The sequence below is a fragment of the Propithecus coquereli genome, unplaced genomic scaffold, assembly GCF_000956105.1.
Source record: "Propithecus coquereli isolate 6110/MARCELLA unplaced genomic scaffold, Pcoq_1.0 Scaffold170, whole genome shotgun sequence".
NCBI classification, from domain to species: Eukaryota; Metazoa; Chordata; class Mammalia; order Primates; family Indriidae; genus Propithecus; species Propithecus coquereli.
In genome coordinates, this window is record NW_012141636.1 from 977,736 (window position 1) to 999,701 (window position 21,966).

Sequence of the window (21,966 nt, forward strand, 5' to 3'; positions counted from 1 at the left end):
AGGCTCCAAGTTGAAAAAGTCACAAAAATTAAGGTAAAGAGGATCAGTGACATACTATTAATATTGATCTTTGGGTATTAACTATTTCAGCCAGCTCTTGGTTTCATAAAATATGGAAAACTGAAATATTTTTAACTGTTTTTTCAAAGGCCATTAAGCCATGTTATCAACACTAAAGATTATTTCTTTTTCAAACTAGACGTTATGATAGTGTTATAAATCGACTGTACACTGGTATTCAGTGTTACTCTTGTGGAATGAGGTTTACAACATCACAGACAGATGTATATGCAGATCACTTGGACTGGCATTATCGGCAAAATAGAACAGAAAAAGATGTTAGCAGAAAAGTCACTCATAGACGGTGGTACTACAGTTTAACAGTAAGTAATCCATTTGCCTCTGAACTGTCTTTTAGGCTTAAATTATATCATTCTGAAAGTATATTAGTTTAAATAATTGCTGAAAGCTAACACGTAAATTTTCTGAATAAAATTTGACCTCTGGAAAATAAATAGGTTTTTTAAAAAAGGAATTTGGAAGAATAATTATTTTTAGTTGAGATCAGGGTAGTATACAAGCTTGTTCTAGCTCTAAAACTCTAAGGTTCTGTGACTGAATTTTTTTGTAAAAAGTTGTATTTGCAGTTTATCTTGTTTAAATTAGTAGTTGTAATGAGGTAAAGGAAAATTAACATTAAGATCTTACTTGTTCATTAGTTGCTATATGTTGTCTATTGGTTATGGGGCCCAAAGAGAAGGTATAATTTTCAATAATCAATATTACAGTATATTATAGCAGAATGTACCGTTACTTTTCAATGGCATTATATTGAAGATATGCAGTAAAAGTTTAGAAATAAATGGAAATAATATATTTAAATCAACTCCTTTAAAGGACTGGATAGAATTTGAGGAGATAGCTGATCTGGAAGAACGTGCAAAGAGCCAGTTTTTTGAAAAGGTGCATGAAGAAGTTGTGCTCAAAACTCAGGAGGCTGCTAAGGAAAAGGAGTTCCAAAGTGTACCTGCTGGACCAGCTGGAGCAGTTGAGGTAGAAGAATGTTTAAATTTTCTTTCTCTGGGAGTGTCCTTCACTTCCTTTAAGTGAGAAACACTCCTAGAGTGATAAACATATCACTTTATATCTCTTTTTTAATGATTATAAGATTTCTTATAAGCTGTACTCTTCAATTTTACTCTTAACATCTGGCTTTAAGTTTCATAACTGCTGTAGATAGTATCAGTGACCAACAGCAGTGGTATGTTTACTGTTTTTACCTGGAAGATTGACAGAATCCTTAAAACTTATTTTGTATCTGTATTATATATTGGGCATTGACATTCTTAAATTCCTTTCTCCACTTAATGGTTATATATTTTTACTAAATGAGTTTAAATGTGTTCTATTGTATAAATTTCACTTTATACGATTCTATTTTAGAGTTGTGAAATCTGTCAAGAACAATTTGAACAATACTGGGATGAAGAAGAGGAGGAATGGCATTTAAAAAATGCTATTAGAGTAGATGGAAAGGTAATTTTCAGTTTTTATAAGGAAGTGTTAAGATTAGTATATTTTTGTTGGGGTAGCTCATTACTTTGAAAGAAAGAGGTTCTTGTTTTTTGGTTTCAATGAAAAAGTATTGGACTTTAGAGTCATAGAATGTTTGAGTTGGAAGGGATCTTCACAACCATCTGGTTCTATACTTATTTTAATAAAATATGTATATATTTTATATATATACTTATTTTATATATATTTTATATATATACATAATTAGTTAATGATAGACCCAGAACTAGGTCTTCTGAATGTAGTTAGCTGTTGTTCTGCCTAACCACACTGTTTTGATTCTAAATTTATATTTTATCATCAAAAGTGTACTGTCTTGGAAACAAACAATGTTATGCCAAGCAAGTTTAAAGAGAAATGAATTTTTCAGATTCTTTTAAGTGTAAGGATGAAAATTTTGGTTTTATTCATTTTTGTGACCGATTTTTGTCACCTTTCCAAAGACAGCTATCTTCTGATTTAAATTTTAAAAGAAAAATCATACCAGAATAGCCCATTAGAAATGAATATGCATGTATTTACTTTTTTTCCTTTTTGCTTCAGATTTATCATCCATCATGTTATGAAGATTATCAAAATGTAAGTTCTTTTTCGTTACTTTATTTGTTCTCATTTATATTAATAAATTTTACCTGTCAGTTATTTTTTGCATCAGAGCAATATTGTTATCTTAATCTTGTTAATATATTGAGCTGTTTTTATGTATCAATATAGCATTTAGGTTGTTCACTAAATATTGGTGCTAGATTGATAGGACAAGTCCTATCAATCAATATATCAATATACATCAATATATCATTTTCTGTGACATGCAAACAATTTAAACTTGGAAATTTCTGTATCATTCCTTTCATTTTATTCACTTGAATCTTGTGATGTTTTTTACTAGACCACTAGGCCCAGAAAAATGTGAGGAAAACTGAAGATGAGAAGGATAATGATGGGAATAGGTTTCTAGAGCTATGGGTAGCATTTACTGCTATATTTTTCTTACATTCAGCCATTTAATATAGGTATAATTTTTAAATGATCACATGTGAAATCTAAAAAAGAAACCAGTCTCTTGGCCTTAAAAGTTCAAATCGTTGTATTTGTAACATGACCACTTTTTAAACCAAATAATGGGACAAATTGACTTTAACAGTGAGTTCCAGAGGCAGTTTGAAAGATATATTCAGGTCATCAAAAAAGACTACAGTTCACTAGGATGGCTTGATGGTTTGTGGGGACTTAAAAAATCCTCAGAATATTTGAAATTAAGATAGTAACAAAAAATACTAGGTAGGGGTTACCATCTATGTGGGGATTAACTGTAGAATCACGTCACAGCTTAGCTGTTAGCTCATTGCTAAGTACATGATGAATTATTTGATTGCCTTTATGGCATGTTTTGTAGGGAAGCAGGTATTTTACTTGCATTTGGTATGTATGTGTATGTTCCTTTGTCCATACAAAGATCTTATAATGACTAGATGTCATTTAATGTGATAATTTTGAACTTTTCATCAGTATTTATAGGTCTTTTTCATTTTATAGACATCTTCATTTGATTGTACACCATCTCCCAGCAAGACACCAGTTGAAAACCCCTTGAACATTATGTTGAACATTGTCAAAAACGAATTGCAGGAACCTTGTGAAAGTCCCAAAGTTAAGGAAGAACGGATTGATACTCCACCAGCTTGTACAGAGGAAAGCATAGCAACACCCACTGAAATTAAAACAGAAAATGATACAGTTGAGTCAGTCTAAATAAAATGAGAAAGGTATGTTTTTCTTTTTTTAAAAAAGCTGCTGTCGGATGTAGAAGGTGAATAATTTTTTTATGTATATATAGACATATCTATATAAATTGTCTAGCTGAGGCAGGGCCTTCAGCTATCATTTGGTTAATAAATACATTTTAGTATTTGCATTTCCTACTGCCTGCACAGTTTCAGGTGCTTGTTGTGTGAAAGTTCTGTAGATGTGTGCAAATTTAACAAAATGAAATTGTATGTGTAAAAATGTACGATTTTCACTTGTGAAACTGTAAATTATAAATAAAAAATATTTTTGCTATTCATGGAGTGTAATATTTATGCACACCATCAAATAAAGACAGTGTTTCTGTACTTTTTATTGCGTAAAAATGGAATTGAACAGCAACCTCAACATAAGATTTTTTTTTCTAGTAGCTTCCCATGATTAAAGAAGCAAAGTCTGAAGTTAGTTTTATCCTTCAAAAGGGGGTTGTGAGAGCACTGCAGGACTTTTCTCAAATAGAAAAGCCAGATTTGAAAATTTTTTAAAAAACAAAATACGACATATTTGCATATATATATATATATATATTCAGCTATAGAGAACCATCCAGATGTTCATTTTTGCAAAGTATCTAATGAAGCAACTTTTATTCTTGAACATGGACACTGATGCCATCAAACAATTAACAGATATATTTAAGTACTAAAGGTGATTTTTTTTTTAAAAGACATTTTTCAAATTGTCAAATGATTTAATGCAGGTGAACATATTTCTATTTTAAGTTACAGGGGAATCTGTAAGAATGTTTATTTGAAACATGGTTAACCTTTTTCCTTTGTTGGTTTTGACTGAATTAGATGGATACCATGAGATGTTAATATTCATACATGTAATAAATAGAATGATGAAGAAACTGTTTGTATTCCTTTATTTCTTGAATGGCTTTAGAATGTGACTTTTCTTAACATCTTTCTTTCATCTCTCTGTTCTTTAAAACATGAACGTGGCTCCTGCTATGAGCCAGGTATTCCGAGAGAGAGTAATCTTTTCTGCCATTTATTGGAGATGGGCATATAAAACACTTGAGTTTTATTGAGCACTTCCTATGTGGTAGGCACTAGCAGACTTTCTACATATATTTGCTCTGATACTCACATCTTATGCTGGTAGATTGTGTCCCCAGTTTATAGTTGAAATTAAGCCACTCACTCAAAAAGTTGTATAAGAATATAAACCTGGCTTTGTCTCATTTTATTCCACACTATTTCTGCATTATTTAAAAAAGATACCCCATAATTAATGCTAGGATAGAAATAGGCACACCCAACTACCTTAAGGTGGGTTTAGGAAGACTTTTCAGAGATAATATTTGAGTACTGGAGGATAACTAGGAGTGGAGTCCATATTGATGGGAAGGGTATCTTTGGAGAATGAAGAGCAAATGTCAAGGCTTGAAACACTTCAAGAGTTTTCAAAAATTTGTTTTTATATGGCTAATACTTGGTAATTTTGAATAGATTATGAAGAGCCTTCTGGGTCATGCTAAAGAGTTTGTTACAACACTGATGACCAGGGCAGCCACTAGAAATTTTAAACATAAGTGAAATCTTATCTGCATGTAAGTGTTTGTTTTTTTTTTTAAGAACCAGGTGAATAAAATGTTTAAGAGATCATCATATGCTGCAGAGAGGTCCAGTAAGAAAACTGGTGTCCATTAGATTTGAGTTAAAAACACATATGCAATAGCTGAACTTACTGAATATACATGAACACTGCCATGGACGAACTGCGGAGGTCTTTGAATCCAAAAACGCAGGCAGAACTTCCTGTTGTATGTTTTTCTGGGAAGACCACCTGTAGCTTTTATCAAATGCTTAAAGGCTGCGGTCCCAACCCCTGGCTGAGGCCTGGTACTGGTCTGTGGCCTGTTAGAAACCATGTTGTGCATCACCACCAGAGCTCCGCCTTTCCTGACCTCCCCCAACCCATGGAAAAATGGTCATCTGTGAAACTTAGGAACTGGATGACAGCAGTAGTGAGCTGCAGAAGGAAGCTTCATCTGTATTTATAGCTGTTCCCCATTGCTCACATCACTGCCTGAGCTCCACTCCCACCCCCGGTCCATGGAAAAATCGTCTTCCATGAAACTGGTCCCTGGTGCCAAAAAGGTTGGGGACTGCTGCTTAAAGGTATGGAATGTTCAAAAGGAAGGCGACATTCAAACCTACAAGTATACCGACAGTATCCACATAGTAAAGAGGGCCAAGGATGGGTCTCTGGGGAATAGACAAAGACCTGTGGCTGGGAAGGTGAGATAGATGTGCTAAAGAAAGGTGATAAAGAAAATAGGAAAATCAGCAATGGGGAAAAAAATTTCAAGGGATGGGTAGTCAGCAAATAAAAAAGTCAAGGAAATATGGCATGATTGAGAAATACTCCCTGTTGACCTAACAACAGCTTAGTATGGATGCCAATGCCTGGTGCAGTGGGTAGTGTGTATGAGAGGTAACAAAATATTAAGAGCTGTTTTATGAAATTTAACTGTAGAGATAAAACCGTAATTAGAATGAGACAAATAGACATCAGCATGTATATATGTAAGGAGCTCTGTGGAGAGAGAGGGTGAAGACAGAGATGATTGATAACATCAGTTTCAGAGCTGGAATGAGACAGTATCAGTGGCACAGGAGGGATTAGCTTTCTCGAAGATGGTCAGTGGTGTTTATAGTTGGAATTGAGAGTTCAATTCTTATTTTCTCTTTGAGGAAGGAGGCCAGAGGTGGAGTAGTGACTTAGATCTATCTGTCCCAAATTTGCATCAGAATCACTTTATGGTGAAAGTTAAGACATTCTCAATCTCTGGGGGGCATCTCATGTAGTTGATTCTCACCTAGGGCACCTCTAATTTTAAGAAGCTCCAGTTGATTCTAATGAACAGCCAGATCTGGTAATTAATCTAAAAATCAACTTTAGCTTTGAGCCTCAAAAGATGGAAAAGTAATAGTCAACACATAGCACTGGGAGCTAGAGCTAGTAATCTAACACTGTAAAGTGCAGCAAGGAAAGCTAAAGGAAGCTCCACAGAAGATGGAACATTGTCTTTTAAATTAAGAGTTGAAGTTTGTGATAACAGAGGAAAGGAATATTCTGTGTTTCCTAAAATCCAGAGATTTCATTAAGTCTATCAAGTTCTTTTTTGAGACAGGATCTTGCTATGTTGCCTAAGTTGGTCTTGAACTCCTGGGCTTAAGCCATCCTTCTCCCTCAGCCTCCTGAGTAGCTCAGACTACAGGCACATGCCACCATGCCCAGCTCAGATTTCATTAAGTTTATACCCTCCTGGTTTAAACATAATTTTCCTACTTAAAACTGCCAACTTTGATGTTTTGGAAAAAATAAAGCAATCTCATTGTAATTTAGCTAAAAATATAAGAAGCTTTGGGAAGAAAAATAGGACTTAATTATATATAACATTTTTTAAAACTCTCATGTTAATAGTTTAGCCTAAAGTAGAGAATTCTACATTCTAGTTATGTTTTTCTGTATGGCTGGCCTTACATACTATTTAGTGCCAAGTAAGTACCCTAATAGAGGTTTATACAAAATATTCGGGAAAATCTAGGAAGTATCTAACCATCTCTGCAAGTGGAAAGATGTAACTGTGGGGGTAGAAATGGAAAATCAGGAGGCTACTGTTAAAGGTCTGAACTTCAGTTGAAGTGGGAAGTGTTCTCCTAATCCTAAATGGGGTCTGCTCAGAGAGATAATGGGCACTTTGTTGAGTAGGTGGGGAAGAGTAAGCTAAGTAAGAGCCAGAAGGTACCCATGGGATAACCCAGTGAGGATTTGGGGGTGGGCACCAAAGGGAGAGCAAGAATGCCTGGGAAGCAAGTGAAGACGGCACATGAGCAGAAAGAAGTAGAGAATGGTTACCAAAATCCACTTAACTGTTTTTGCCTGGAGCACCCTGCTCCCTCCTCTGAAATTAATGCAAAGAGCTAACTTACGGGGGACAGCCTACTTTATCATTCCACTTTAGGAGTGGAGAACTAGCCATTTCCAGTAATTGGAACCATAGTCGCCTACTCATAAAGGGATCTGATTTTCTGGAATGCAGAAATGCCCATTCCAGCGTGTTCTCAACCTTGTTTCAGCTGAGAAACTTCCTTCATAGTCAGTCACTTACCTTGAAATCCTGTGCAATCTGTTTTTCGTACCTTGACTATTTTATTAAAACTGCTCTCCTAAGTATTATCAATGACTCCTTGCCAAACCAGTTAACTTTTCTTTCTTAGCCTCTTAATCTCTCCTGTACTACAATATTCTCCCTTAAAACTGTCTTCTTTTGTTTTATGTGACAGTACAAGTTTTTCTGTGCTTCTATATTTTTACTTAGGAAGGATCACAACATTTTTTAAACCATATACTACAAGTATAAAAAATAAAGTCTCCTTTTATACCCTCTCTTTCTTGCTCTATAAAGCAAGAACCACTGAGTTAATACTTTAGTATAGATTCTTTCCAAACTTAAAAAGAAATATTACAAAGTAATTTTCAAAATTAAATGGGATCACATATTGTTTTGCACCTTTTTCATTGCCTATATCTTACAACTCTTTCCATGTTGATTAATGCATGTAGATCTACATTCCTACCACTGTGTAACATTTTGTATTATAAATGTAGCATAGCCATTCTTTTATTGATATTCAAATTTCTAATTATTTATAATTACAAAGTGCTATGATGACCACCATAGTACATATATCTGAGCAAGTCATTTTGAAGACTTTACAACCAGATAGTTGATTCATGGGTAATAAGTATTTTGACAGGGTTAGGGTTGTTAGGGTTATACTAGCTTCATAGTTGGGAAACACTCCCATCTTTCTCTATACTTTGTTCCTGGTGACATTTGTAGAGGACAGACTACCTTTGTTCAGACTTTTTTTTTTGTTTTTGAGACAAAGTCTTGCTCTGTCATTGGGGCTAGGGTGCAGTGGCATTATCATAGCTCAAACTCTTGGGCTCAAGCGATCCTCCTACTTCAGCCTCCCGAGTAGCTGGGACTACAGGTGTGTGCCACCATGCCTGGCTAATTTTTCTATTTTTTGCAGAGACAGGGTCTCGGATGCTCTTGCTCAGGTTGGTCTCGAACTGCTGGCCTAAGTAATTCTCCTGCCTTGGCCTCCCAGAGTGCTAGGATTACAGGTGTGAACCACCACACCGGGCCAGGACATTCTTTTATAATTATCAGTTTATTGAGTTCTAACTCTTGAGCCAGTTTTTTGAAATTTGTATTTTCCAAGTCAATTTTCAAGATTATTAGTAAAGGTTGATCATCATAAATCTGAAAATCCTAAATGCTCCAAAATCCGAAACTTTTTGAGTGTTGACATGATGCCACAAGTAAAAAATTCCACATATAAGTACTTAACAAAACTTTGTTTCATGCACAAAATAACTTAAAATATTATATAAAATGACCTTTAGGCTATACATATAAGGTGTATATAAAACAAATGAATTTCGTGTTTAGACTTGGGTCCCGTCCCCAAGATATCTCATTATGTATATGCAAATATTCCAAAATCCCAAAAAATCTGAAACCTGAAGCACTTCTGGTCCCAAGCATTTCGGAAAAGGGATACTCAACCTGTATAAAGTTACACAAAATAATTCACTTCTGATTTTCAAAGTCTCCTTCGTATCTGAAATGTTCCCTTTGTTTCCACTGTTTTCTCCCCTTTTCTTCCTCAGATTTGCTAAGAGTGTCTATTTATTGTTCTTTTCCAACACCAGCTATTACTATGATCAATTTTATTTTCTATTTCATGAATTTCTGCTTTCATCTTTAATTTCTTTTGTTTTATTTTTGGAGATTTTACTTTTTCTGCTTCTCTGCTACCTGTTTCTGTTTCCTTTTCTGATCCTTCCTGCCAGGTGTGTATACTTTAAGGATTTGTAATGTGCTGCCTCAGTCCCTGAGTTTATCCACTTCACATTGCAGAGCAAAAAATAAGCCCTTTACCATTATATAAGTGACTACAAACACTGCATTAACTTGGAGTCAGTCATAGTAGGTTCCAATTCCTCAACTCCTATTTATGTAATCTTGGTCAAATCTGAGCTGTTTCTTCATCTGTAAAAATAAAAATAACAATAAAGATTAAGTTTGAAACTATTTGAAAATCACTTAGCATAGAAACTGGTCCACATTAGTAACTCAATAAATGTCTGGTAGGCAAAAGGCCTCAGTTGTCCTATATCTAAAAATCAGGGGATTGGGATGACTAATCTCAAATTCCCTTCTAATGTGAAAAACTTTATTTTCAGCCTGTCTGTTCATCCACTTGACAGTCAACTGATCAATCTACCCACTCACTCATACAACAGTTACTAAGCCCCTCCCTTAAACTAAATATTCGAGATGTTAGGAATCCCAAGATGAATAAGATACAGTCCATACCTTCCAGAAGCTCAGAGTCCTTGGGAGGTGGGGGTGAGGAAAGATTGTTAAATAGATAATTACAATACAATATGATAAATGATCTAATAAAGGCTGCGGAAATTCAGAGACTTTGAGGAACATGTGCAGCAAAATCAATGACCTAGGTTGGAATCCTACTTGGGTATTTACTACTTACCAGCTGTGTAGCCTCAGGCAATTAACTTTTTTGTGCCTCATTTCACTATCTGTAAAAAGGAAAAGTAAAACTTATTCTGGAGGTTATAATAAGAATTGAGTAAGAAAACTAATACAAAGTACCTAGTGCAGTGCCAGACTTATGAACTTAACAAAATGGTGGTTATTAATATTATAGAAGACTATGGAAGTTAAAGGCAATTTACTATACCTCAAGAGAGGAGAGGTAGGGTCAGGAGAATTTCCCAAACATGTTCACAGAAAAAAAATAGGAGGGCAGGGTAGCTTCCTGATAAAAGGAACAGCACGCACAAAGGCAGAAATATGAAAAAGTATGGTATGTTTCCAGAACCGCAGTTCATTATTTCTGAATAGAGAAGATAAAGTGTGGCAAGGCAATATGGATGAAAAAAACGGACTGAGAGGGGAATCAAAGTGGCTGACGCCCTTGGAGGGCGTATTCTCAGCTGCTAGTACAAAATCTGACTCATGTTTGCAACAAATAGTAAATGGAAGAATTCATTCCTATTGTTAAGCAATAGGGTTGAAGAGAAAGATTTGGGCCAAACTGCTTAAAGTATACATGTTACAGTGAAAGGAACCTTGAATTTGGAGTCAGGAACAGTCTTTTGACTAATGGCCTGTGCTTTGATACTGGCTTTACAACTTACCTGCTATCTGGCCTTATTAATATCTCGAGCCTAAAAAATAAGGATAAACACCTAACAAACGATTATCAAAGAGCCTGACACTAGTACTCACTGGCAGCGGCTGCAGCTGCTAACTTCTCCTTTAGTTTTTTTTTTTTTTTAATCACCCTTGTGAAATGATAGGGTAGCAGCAGATTTTCTTCCAACCAGTACTGAAAAAGTATACTAGGTTTGCTCAAGGACGAAAACGCCCCGCCCGGCCCGCGCCACACAGGTCACGTACGCAGACTGCAGTCCTGAGGCCTCCACTTGGGTCGCTGAGCGATGGAGGGCGCGATCGATGACAGGCTATTCCAGAGACGGGCCTTGATAGGCTCGTGTGAGGCCGAGCAGAATTCACCGAAAACCAGTCCGTACCAGCGCTCAATTGCTCTAGAGGGGAAAGCCTTAAAAAAGGTGAAAGAAAGGAAGCCGGAATTGACGTGAAGCCGCGAGGAACCGGAAATGACCGCAGCACGCCGGAAGTTTACTCGTTTCCAAGGCGACGGCTTATTCACCTCACCAGCCTGCTGGCGGGAGCCGGGAGGCTGGAAAGCGACTTGGAAAGGGTCCCAGCTGAAGGCGGCCGCCGCCACAGCGACTCGCGGGAAGTAGCAAACGAAGACGGCGGCCGCCGCACTAGCCACCGCGTGTGGAGGATAAACGGCCGAGAAGGCCATCGCGGCGCCGACTCAAGGGAAAGAGTTAGTGAAGACCAGGACTTTCGTTGCAGCGACGACGGGGAAAGAAAACGTGAAGACGGAGACCGCTGCTCCAGGATCTCCGCGGGAAGAGTAAGTGAAGACGCCGGCTTTTCCCGCAGTGACTCGAGAAGGGTCAGTGAAGACCTAGGCCACCAGCGCAGTGTCTCTCGGGAGAGAGTTAGGGGAGACAGTGGCCACTGTCACAGTAGCTCTTGGGAGAGAGTAAGGGGAGACCGCGACGTGAATTTAAGTACAGACGGCGGCCACCAAACTAGCCACTCTAGGGGAACAGTCAGAGAAGATCGTAGTCTCTGCCTCAGTGGTACTTGGGAGAGAGTCCGTGAAGTCTGGGGCCCTCGAACCAGTGGCTGCGGGGAGAGAGGCTCTTGGGACGGGGGGAGTGTCGATGGCGGCCATAGCCTCAGTAGTTCTTGGGAGGGAGTAAGTGAAGACCGCGGCTACGCAGCCAGCGATTCCTCCGGGGTGAGCGTCAGTGAAGACGCCAGCCGCCGACTCAGTGGCTTCTGGGAGAGAGACAGTGAAGACGAAGGTCCCCGCTGCGGGGGCTCCTCGGAGAGAGCAAGGGAGGATCGTGGCCGCAGTCCTAGAGACGACGACGACGAAGGCCGCTGCCGCTCCACTGGCTCGTGGGTGAGAGCAAGTGAAGACCGCCGCAGCAGCAGGGGCCTGGGCTCAACTCCTCCCCAGAGTCGAAGAGGCTGCACCATGCCCGGGGTGGCCAATTCAGGCCCCTCAACTTCCTCTAGGGAGACCGCAAACTCGTGTGAGTCAGACTATTTTGTTGGCCCTTATCTCTGCCACCCTGCTTTTCTCACTTCAGGCCACATCAGCCATAGCCCTTTCTGACATTTCCCTTAGCTGTCACTCCTCCTTTCCCCTTTAATCTATTTTCAGTGGATCCCAAAGGCGTTTACTTGTCCCCTATCTTCCCTCTTCCCTATTTCAGCTTTCTTCCCTTTCTTTCCATCTGCACAGTCCTCCGAGACTTATTATAAGTTTTTTATTTTATTTATTTATTTTAGACAGTTTCGTTTTGTCGCTCCTGCCAGAGTGTAGCGGCCTCATCGTAGCTCACAGCAACCTGAAACTCCTGGGCTCAAGTGATCCTCCTGCCACAGCCTCCTGAATAGCTGGGACTGCAGGCGTGCGCCACCATGCCCGGCTAATTTTTTCTGTTTTTAGTAGAGACAGGGTCTCGCTCTTGCTTAGGCTGGTATCGAACTCCTGACCTCAAGGGATTCTCCTGACTCGATCTCCGAGAGTGCTAGGATTACAGGGGTGAGCCACCGCACCCGGCCTCTTTTAAATTCTTACTTGGCTTCAATGAAGCATTTGACCCTGTGGAGATGACAGATTAGACTTATCTAGTTTTCTTCTTTCCACTCTATTGAGTCTCCCTTTCCTTTGCTGACTTCTTTTCATCTGCCCTCTCCTTAAATGTTGCTTTTTTTCCCTTGATGGTGCCATCATTGGTCCTCTTTTTCTTGTCATGTACTATCACTTCAACCCTATTGATGACCCCCAAATCTATGTTATTCATTCGACCATCCAGTAAATATTTATTGAGTGCTACCATATGCTATGTCTTAAGGAAATAGCTGTAAATAAGACAGGTACATCCTTACTTTTTAATGGGTAAGATAAATACTGAGCAAATAATGACTAGTGCGATGGGTGTTATGAAGGACAGTAGAGTGCCATTGGTTCCAGTATAGATTGAGTATGGAGGTCAGAAAAAGCTTTTTAATACTGAGACACTCCTAACACTGAGACCTTAATTGCACATCTCTCCTCTGACTGAGCTGCAGACTTATATACAGGTTTTCCTTCTGGAAATCTTCCTTGGGCACCTGAAGATCAGCATGTCCAAAATGTAATTTTGTAGCCATACATCATCTCTGTCCTTCAGTGTTTGCTGTCACAGTTAATGGCATCACAGCGCTTAGGTGACTAACTCCAATACCTTGGAGTTATGCCTTTACTCTTCCCTTATTTCACCCACCGTATCCATCCCAAATCAGTTTATCCAATTTCCATTAGTTTTGGTTCAATCTGTCTCCTTTCCTGTTCCCACTGCCACTATCTTAATTGAGAGTCTCAACTTTTCTGGTCTAGACTATTGTAGCCATCTTCTTATATGGTCTTCCTGACTCTCTAGTCTTGTCTTTTTGCTCCCCAGTCAATACATTTCCCTCCCCGCATCCAGCTATGTAATTTCAGCATTACAAATCTGATCATTGTAGTTATTCTGTTGAAAATCCCTCAGTGATTCTCTACTGTCTGCTCAAGACAAAGTTTTTTTTTACAAGTTCCACCATAGTCTGTTTCTTGTCTAGTTCTAGCCTCTTCTTCCACTTTATGCTGTAGCAATAGAAAAATTTTTTTGTTGTTTCTTGACCATATCCTATTGTTCATGCTGCCTAGTTGGCCTCTCACTGCTCCTGCTTTACCTGGCAAACTCCTGTGAATCCTTGAAGATTCATCGTAGCTGTTACTTTCCCCAGGAATCCTTTCCTGTTCCCCTCTTACCCTAGCTAAATTAGAAGTCATCTGTGTGTCCATAATTCTTACGAATATTTCTGTCATAGCTCTTACCACGTTATTTTATAATTTGTTTGTATTTTCTTTACTAATCTGTGAGTTCCTTGAGGGTAGACACTAAGTCTTCGTCTTTTTATCCTTATAGTAGACACCAAATTCATGTTGGGTGGATGAATGGGTGGATGAATTAATGAATTGGGATGGAATGTAGTGAGAAAAAAGGCCATAAAATTAGATGGAGCCAAATTATGAGGGAGAATATACTGTCATACTGAGAGTTTGGATTTTGCCCTGTAGACCAGCATTGGCCAACCAGTAGCAGTTTGGAATAGGGGCATGAAGTGATCAGGTTAGTTTCCCTGTATAAAATGGATTAGAGTGTCCCTGTGTAAAATGGGTTAGACTAGGTATAACATCATTTGTAGGTCTTGCTGTACTAGTTTAAAGGAGAAAAATGAAGGTCTGGCCTAGGGGATTAGCATCATTAAACATTTATTAAATGTTTATGTGTGTGTATATGTGTGTGTCTACACCTCCCCTACCCTCTTTCCCTAATGCATATACTTAATTGTTCTTTAGGGCGTTGCTCAAGTGTTCCTCTTCTTCTGTGATCCCTTTGATTTCTCCTCCCTCTTAATTTTACCTGTACTCTCTGAGGGCATTGCTATCAGGTTTTTGTTCTCATTGTATTTATCTAAAGACATTTTAAAGTGTTGGTGGAAGGAAAGTGTATTAATATAAATCCATGCTTATTTTCCATTATGTTATCATAGTTCCTGGCACATGGTAGATGTTCAGAAAGGATTTTTGAGTACAACACATAGCGTTTTGCTAACAGTTGGTATAAGATATGATTCAGATATGATTCCAGTGTAAGACATGGTGCTAGCTCTTAAGAAATTAGCATTCTGATTATGGAGAAGAGGACATATAGTTAGATAAATAGTAGTATAAGGTTGCATAGATTATTTGCCAGAAATGTTGGTAAGTTGTTTTCAGAACAACTTGACATCCAGAATCATGCATTTTTTTTGTTTTGTTTTGTTTAGGGAATGCTTCAGTTGAACTATTTACTCCTTCTTCCTCCTCTACTAACTATCTATTCATGCTTAGATACCTTTATTTGCCTCTGGTTTACAATAGACATTAAAATGTTTCACATATAGTGGGCCTGAAAAATTTGTGACTTCTCCTTACTTTCTTAGTGTAAGACATATGAGTTAGAAAGATAAGAAAAATATTCATAAAATGTATCTGCATATGTCAGCTAAGGCTCTTGTAAAGTCTTTTTCACTAGGGAGGCCTTTGTTGGGGAGAACACACTGAGCATATTTCAGAATGGTTACTTTCTCCCTCCCCCTGCCAAAGACATGGGGTGATTTTTCTTGGCTTCACAGTGATAGTCTGGTAGGGATTTCTGAAAGTAAAAATTGATGAAAGTGTAAGGACTTCCTGAGACAGTGGCTCTTAAGAATTTCTCATTCTTAGGCTAGTATATACTCAGCTTCTGGCAAATCATCAAAATTGCCATTTAAGTACTTCTACCAGTTTATGGTTCCAGCAACTTCTGCTCCAGATAAGCTGAACTTGACTATATTTCTCTGTATTTGTTTGTCTCTAGGTTTGGAGTGGCAGTTTGCGCTGAGACCTCAGTTCTCTGATGGGTCCAAGAAAAGTTGTTGATTTTCAGTTTATTCAGTTTTTTCCCTATAAGGACAGGACAATCTCCATGCTCTTTACATGTCAGAGCTGAAACCGGAAGTCTGATTAAGATACTAATCACAAACATCTTTGTAGCAAATTATTTAGAAAGCCAAAATGATATTGTGCTTTCTGTTGGATCGTTGTTTTAGTTTTTTTTTCTTTCATACTTTTGTAGCACGTTTTAAGCAATTTGATTTTTCAATAGGTACCAGGAAGAAGGTGCATTTTGGTAGCATACATGATGCAGTAAGAGCTGGAGATGTAAAGCAGCTTTCAGAAATAGTGGAACGTGGAGCCAGTATTAATGAAGTTGACGTTCTTCATAAATTTAGCCCTTTACATTGGGCAGCACATTCTGGAAGTTTGGAGGTAAGAGGCTATACATATTATTAAACTGAGGTAAGTTTACTGCTGTAGCAGTTTTGTAAATTTAGTGAACAGGGCTGAGACCTTATGCTATGTACTGCAAATAGTTTCTTTTTAGTCTAATGCAGTTTAATATTTGGGTATTCTGCTTTGCTAGGGCTTTATAACAAATTGCCCCAAAACTTTGGTTCATAAAATAACCATTTATTTTATGAGTGAACCAGGAATTTGAATCTCAGAGACAGCTTATCTCTGCTTCATGATGTTTGGGGCTTCAGCTAGAAGATTCAAAACTGGTGCTAGAATCTTCTGAATGCTCGTTCACTAAGATGTCTGGTGGTTGATTCTGTTTGTAGACTGAGCACCTTAATACCTTTCCATGTGGGCTTGTTTGTGAGGTCTCTCCACATGGGCTAGTTTATATTTTCTCACAATATGTGGGTGGGTTCCAGAGACAAACATAGAGGATAACTTGTGGAGGATAACATAATGAATACCTATCCTGACATTTTTGCTATAGTTGCTTCAGGTATTTAGAAAAGAGATGGAATATTTCAGGTTGAAGTCCCCGAGTACCCCTCTCAGGTGTCATTCCTCTCCTTCCAACTCTAGAGATAACTATTACCCTGATTTTGGTGCTTATTATTTCCATCTATGCTTTACACTATTATTACATATGATTATATAATTATTTTGAATGATATTATACTTTATATAAATGACATCATATTATGTGTATCATTCTGGAGCTTGCTTTTTTTGTTCAACAATTTGTTTTTGTGTTTTAACCATGTGGTTACATATATGTACTCTAGGTTATTTCCTTCAGCCCTGTTGTAATAGTCTGTTCTTAGACTGATATCAGAATTTATCTGTTTTTCTATTAATGGATATTTAGTTGGTTTCAATTTTTAGCTAGTACAAACTGCTTAGTGAATATTTTTATGCAAATCTTCTTATTCCTGGGCTGTGTACAAGGCCAACTGGAATTTTTCTCATGATTCAAGGTTGTGTATGTGGGGCCTTATTTTAGCTACTACATTTCCCTAGTCTGTAGGCCGCAGTAGATCTGTTCACAATGCAGTCTCTCTTTTTCACCCCTGCCACATACACAGACTATTTTCTATGAATATGGCTACTCTGTGTGATTTCTTCATTGTTTGGACTTCTCTGCTTTTTGTAACCAAATCTGGTCCAGAGAGTCTCCCTCTACCAGTCTCTATGCCTCACTTGTACTGTTGTAAACATGGGATTTTCACTTTGGCCTTTCAGTGGATCCCTCTCGTTTGGGAGAAATGTACCTTGATGGCTCTTTGGGAGCTTGTAGCCCTGGGTAGGTGTTCTCTCTGCTCTTTCCTCCCACCTCCCAGTTTGATCTGCACTTTGGCAGCTTTTTCATTTGTTTGGTGGTTTGAGTTACAGGTGTTTACTAGTTTCATCACAGTTGGAGTTTTCTTTCTTTGTTTCTTGCTGTTTGCTTTTGGGTGATTTTAGAAGAGGAAAGTACTGATTTTACTCCGCCGTATCCAAATAAGACATCTTGATATACCGTTTATTTCATCTCTTTCCTGGTACCCTTTCAGCCCCTCTGATTACTCTCACTTGGTCTTTGGTTAACTTACCCTTCCTACTCTATAAATATAGGTATTCTTTACATTTCTGCCATTGGCCTTCTCTCTCATACTTTATACTCTTTCTCTTTAGGCAGTCTTTTAGACTTCCTTGGCTTTATTACTTATACATAATTAATATATTTGCTTTTTTTCCTGACTTTTGGATTATGTATTAGGTGCTTGATCAATAGCTCTTACATATCTAACTGGCATCTCAAATTTAATTGGTCTAAAACTAAAACCATTATTCTTTTCCTTCCCTTTTGTAGTTTTCCAGGGTAATAATCTTTCAGTCATTATTGAGTTATCACAATATTTCACAAAAGCAAAACTAAATTATCAACATTTGTCTAAATGAAAGTACATTTCATGATACACATTGATGCAGTGAGAATTTGTCATTAGGTCAGTTCATTCTGCTCCATCTTTGTCTCCTGAATTTATTTGTCCTCTCCATCCTACAGCCATTGCCTTAGATCTAATTGATTTCCTTCATTTTTGTCTTGTCTACCTATAGTCCATATTCTATGTGCAAAGCTATCTGTATATAACTAAAATCTATATTACTTAAAATCCCCTTAAAACCCTGTAGGGACTCTCTGTCCCCTAAAGGATAAAGTTCAGCCGTTTAACTTGGCAGACTTCTCTCTCCAACCTCATGTCCCATCATAAATGTTTTATGCTATAGTGCTGGTGACTGCTATCATTTCCCAAACTAGTCTACTTTCAATATTATCATAGACTTTGCACATGCTGTTTCATCTACCTGGTCTCACCTTTTCCCAGTGATTACATGGTTGAAACCCAGGTCCGGGAGCACTCACTTGGTAAAGCCTTATGTGTTTCCCCTCTCAATATTTCCCAACTAGCTACTGACTCCTTAGTGCTACCCCTAAATCTTACACATTTAAAAAAATTTCAATAGATATAGGGGTACAAATGGTTTTTAGTTACATGGATGAATTATATAGTGGTGAAGTCTGGGCTTTTAGCATACCCATCACCTAAATAGTGTACATTGTACCCAGTAGGTAGTTTTTCATCCCTCAGTCCCCTTTCTACCCTCCCCCTTCTGAGTCTCCAATGTCATTATACTTTCCATGTGAGAGAGTGTATGTGTGTGTGTGTTGGGGGCGGGGGCAGGTGGAGGGGACAGTGTAGTAGTTCTGAATAAGGCTAGGACCCAGTTCAGGGACACCTGATGATGTTAAAAAAAAATGACCGTGTATGATTCTGTATGTCCCTGCATCCCTACAGCTTAGCTCCCACTTATAAGTGAGAACATGTGGTTAAATCTTATACATTTTAAAAATTCCATTTATTGAATTGTATTCTTTATTAGATTTTAAGCTCTTTGAAGGTAGCATTTGGGTCTTATTCATCTTTTTTCCATGACACCTAGCATAGTGTTTGGCATATTGGAGTCACATTGTAGGTTCTCAATAAATGTTGTATTGCTGAATTTGTTGAATTAAATTTATATTTATATTTTTAGTGTCTGGCACAGTACATAGCAGATGTTCAATAAATATTTGTTGAATTTTAACAAAAATCAATGTAAACCAAAAGATTTTGGTGCCTTTCTCCATTCCCACTTAAGGATCATCTCCTAAATCTCTACTTGAACACTACATTAACACTTTTTTGTTTTTGAGGTAGAGTCTTGTTCTGTTGCCCGGGCTAGAGTGCCGTGGCGTCAGCCTAGCTCACAGCAACCTCAAACTCCTGGGCTCAAGCAATCCTACTGCCTCAGTCTCCCGAGTTGCTGGGACTACAGGCATGTGCCACCATGCCCGGCTAATTTTTTCTATATATATGTATATATTTAGTTGTCCAGATAATTTCTTTCTATTTTTAGTAGAGACGGGGTCTCGCTCTTGCTCAGGCTGGTCTCGTACTCCTGACCTCGAGCGATCTGCCTGCCTCGGCCTCCCAGAATGCTAGGATTACAGGCATGAGCCACCGCGCCTGGCCTAGTAGATTTTCTTTAACAAATACTTTGCATTTTGTTCTATGCCTTTGGCCAATTTCCAGAATCTTTAAATGGTTGTTTTGACAACTTTATCTAGTTTTGCAATTGTTTTCTTTGGGACACTGAAGTTATTCTTTTTTTCTTTCTTCTTTTTTTTTTTAAAAGACAGGGTCCCGCTCTATCGGCCTAGCTAGAGTGCATTGGCATGATCATAGCTCACTCAAACTCCTGGGCTCAAGCAATCCTCCTGCCTCAGCCTTTCCAATAGCTGAACCTACAGGCATGATTCACCACACTGTACCTGTTTTTTCCTATATCTTGTACCGTTGTTTACTTATGATGCTTCTCGAGCTACAGTGGAGATTTCATGATAATGGACTAAGTTTAAAAAAAGACATAAAGATGTTCAGAAATCTGCCTTATCACTTGTTAACATTCTTATTTTCTTAGTGTCTTCATTGGCTGCTCTGGCATGGAGCTGATATCACACAAGTAACTACAAGAGGTTGGACAGCAGCTCACATAGCTGCAATCAGGGGTCAGGATGCTTGTATGCAGGTAATAATAACTTGGGTTTACTTTTTTTTTTCCCAAGGTTCTGCAATCAGCAATAATAATGATTACATTTTTAAAATTCAGTAAGTTCAATTACTTTAGCATAATTCTGTTGGGCTACTGCTATTATTCCAATTATTTGATCCAATGCATTTAGTTATACGTTCTAAACAAGAACTTACTGGATTTCACAACTCAGATGACTCAGATATTTGGATACCAACTGTTCATTCAAAACAAATGATATGAGACTAGATATTCTTCTCTCTCTGAAGTAGTTGGCTATCTATTTGGGTGGTTTTGAGGGATGTCACAGTGATGCCCAGATCATCTTCTTTATAGCTTGCTGCTATAGTCCATATGTTTGTGTCCTCCAAAATAAATAGGTTGAAATCTTAACACCCAAGGTGATGGTATTAGGAAGTGGGGTCTTTTGGGAGGTGATTAGGTTATGAGTGCTTTCCCCTCATTAATGCCATTATCAGAAACCCAAGAGAACTAGCTAGCCCCTTTACCATATGAGAATTCAGTGAGAAGGCTCCGTCTATGCAGAATGGGCCCTCATCAGACAGAGTCTGCCAGCACCTTGTTCTTGGACTTCCCAGCCTCCAGAACTGTGAGAAATCAATTTCTGTTGTTTTTAAACTACCCAGGTTATGGTATTTTGTTATAGTAGCCCAAGCAGACTAAAATTTTAGGCATTTGCCATGCCTAAAATTGTTTATTTAATATGTTTCCTGCCAGGGTAACACATTAGTATGTGGTGGGATCCAGTTTATTAGAGTAACTAGATTTAATCAGTGTGCTGAAATAGACTGGAATTTGTAAGAATAGAGAATTGTGTAAACAAACTGTCTCTGCCTATAAGAAGCCTGAGATTCTGTTTGAAATGACAGGAACTCTACTTAGTGAGTTATAAAACAATACAAAGCAAAGTGTATGATTAGAGTTTTAATGAAAAGTATAGATGAAAAGAATTATAGAACTTAGAAGGAGATAGAAGAATCATAAATGGAGGAAATAAAACATCAGCTAAGCCCAAAAGAATGGGTTGATTTTAAAGAGGTAAGTAGTAAGAAAGCATTTTACGTGGGGAATATGTTAGGAACAAATAAAAAGAATGATTGTTATTTATTGAGCATTTATTATGTGCCAATCACAGTCTCCCATGTATCATGTCATTTAACACAACAAATCTATGAGTTCCCTTTTTATAGATTAGGAAACATTCATGGTGTTATGTACCTATGCTATTTTCTAGGAGTTTTATACTTTTATGTTTTGCATTTAGATTTGTGATCCATTTTAATTTAATTTTTTAAATTGTATAAGGTTTGTGTTTAGATTCATTGTTTTTTATATGTGGATGTTCAGTTCTTCCAGCAACATTTGTTGAAAAGACAATCTTTTCTCCATTATATTGCCTTTGCTCCTCTGACAAAGGTCAATTGACTGTATTTTTGTGTGTCTATTTCTGAGTTCTTTATTCAGTTCCGTTAATCATTTGTCTATTCTTTGGCCAATAACACACTATCTTGATTACTGTACCTTTGTAGCAAATGTTGAAGTTGGGCACTAATAATTCTTTTAAACCAATTACTCTGTATATTATATAGAGGGGTGTGCTGTGTTTATGGTATAACCTTGTTATGTAGAAACTGGACCAATTGCAAATTCAGATGGAACCTGGTTAGATGTAGTTAGAAGCTTGATTTGGAGCTTAGAATGTAACTTTAATAATTAAATTCCTTCATTGGGTTCAAAACCCAGTTAATAAAAGATTCAGATTTTAAAATAGTGGAAGTTTAAATTTCAGTTTTAATAGCTTAGCTAT

At 37.8% G+C, this 21,966-nt stretch overlaps 2 protein-coding genes and 1 long non-coding RNA gene across 5 annotated transcripts in view; 2 read left to right on the forward strand and 1 right to left on the reverse strand.

Annotated features, from left to right (window-relative positions):
• Positions 1-4,234, forward strand: part of PCF11 (PCF11 cleavage and polyadenylation factor subunit) — a 23,848-nt gene extending 19,614 nt beyond the window's left edge. For 2 of the 3 annotated variants that reach the window (XM_012641825.1, XM_012641826.1), the window contains exons 12-16: positions 200-383; positions 898-1,053; positions 1,444-1,536; positions 2,119-2,154; positions 3,112-3,636. In XM_012641825.1, the coding sequence (XP_012497279.1) occupies positions 200-383; positions 898-1,053; positions 1,444-1,536; positions 2,119-2,154; positions 3,112-3,327 (685 nt within the window). In that variant the 3' untranslated portion in view covers positions 3,328-3,636. Of the gene's footprint in view, positions 1-199; positions 384-897; positions 1,054-1,443; positions 1,537-2,118; positions 2,155-3,111 lie in introns of all 3 variants that reach the window. The other variant, XM_012641827.1, reaches the window with a different exon arrangement.
• LOC105808244 lies at positions 3,230-11,044 on the reverse strand. Its single transcript, XR_001137375.1, has 5 exons — positions 10,901-11,044; positions 9,969-10,017; positions 9,353-9,463; positions 5,078-5,246; positions 3,230-3,286 (listed from the first exon to the last, which is right to left on the reverse strand). It is a non-coding gene; the product is annotated as an uncharacterized LOC105808244 (long non-coding RNA).
• A 67-nt stretch (positions 11,045-11,111) lies between these two features.
• ANKRD42 (ankyrin repeat domain 42) overlaps positions 11,112-21,966 on the forward strand; it is a gene marked incomplete at its 5' end in the record, with an annotated part of 47,124 nt that continues 36,269 nt past the window's right edge. The window contains 3 exons of the mRNA XM_012641778.1: positions 11,112-12,144; positions 15,832-15,995; positions 20,028-20,135. Coding sequence (XP_012497232.1) covers positions 11,112-12,144; positions 15,832-15,995; positions 20,028-20,135 — 1,305 coding nt within the window. The remainder of the gene's footprint in view (positions 12,145-15,831; positions 15,996-20,027; positions 20,136-21,966) is intronic.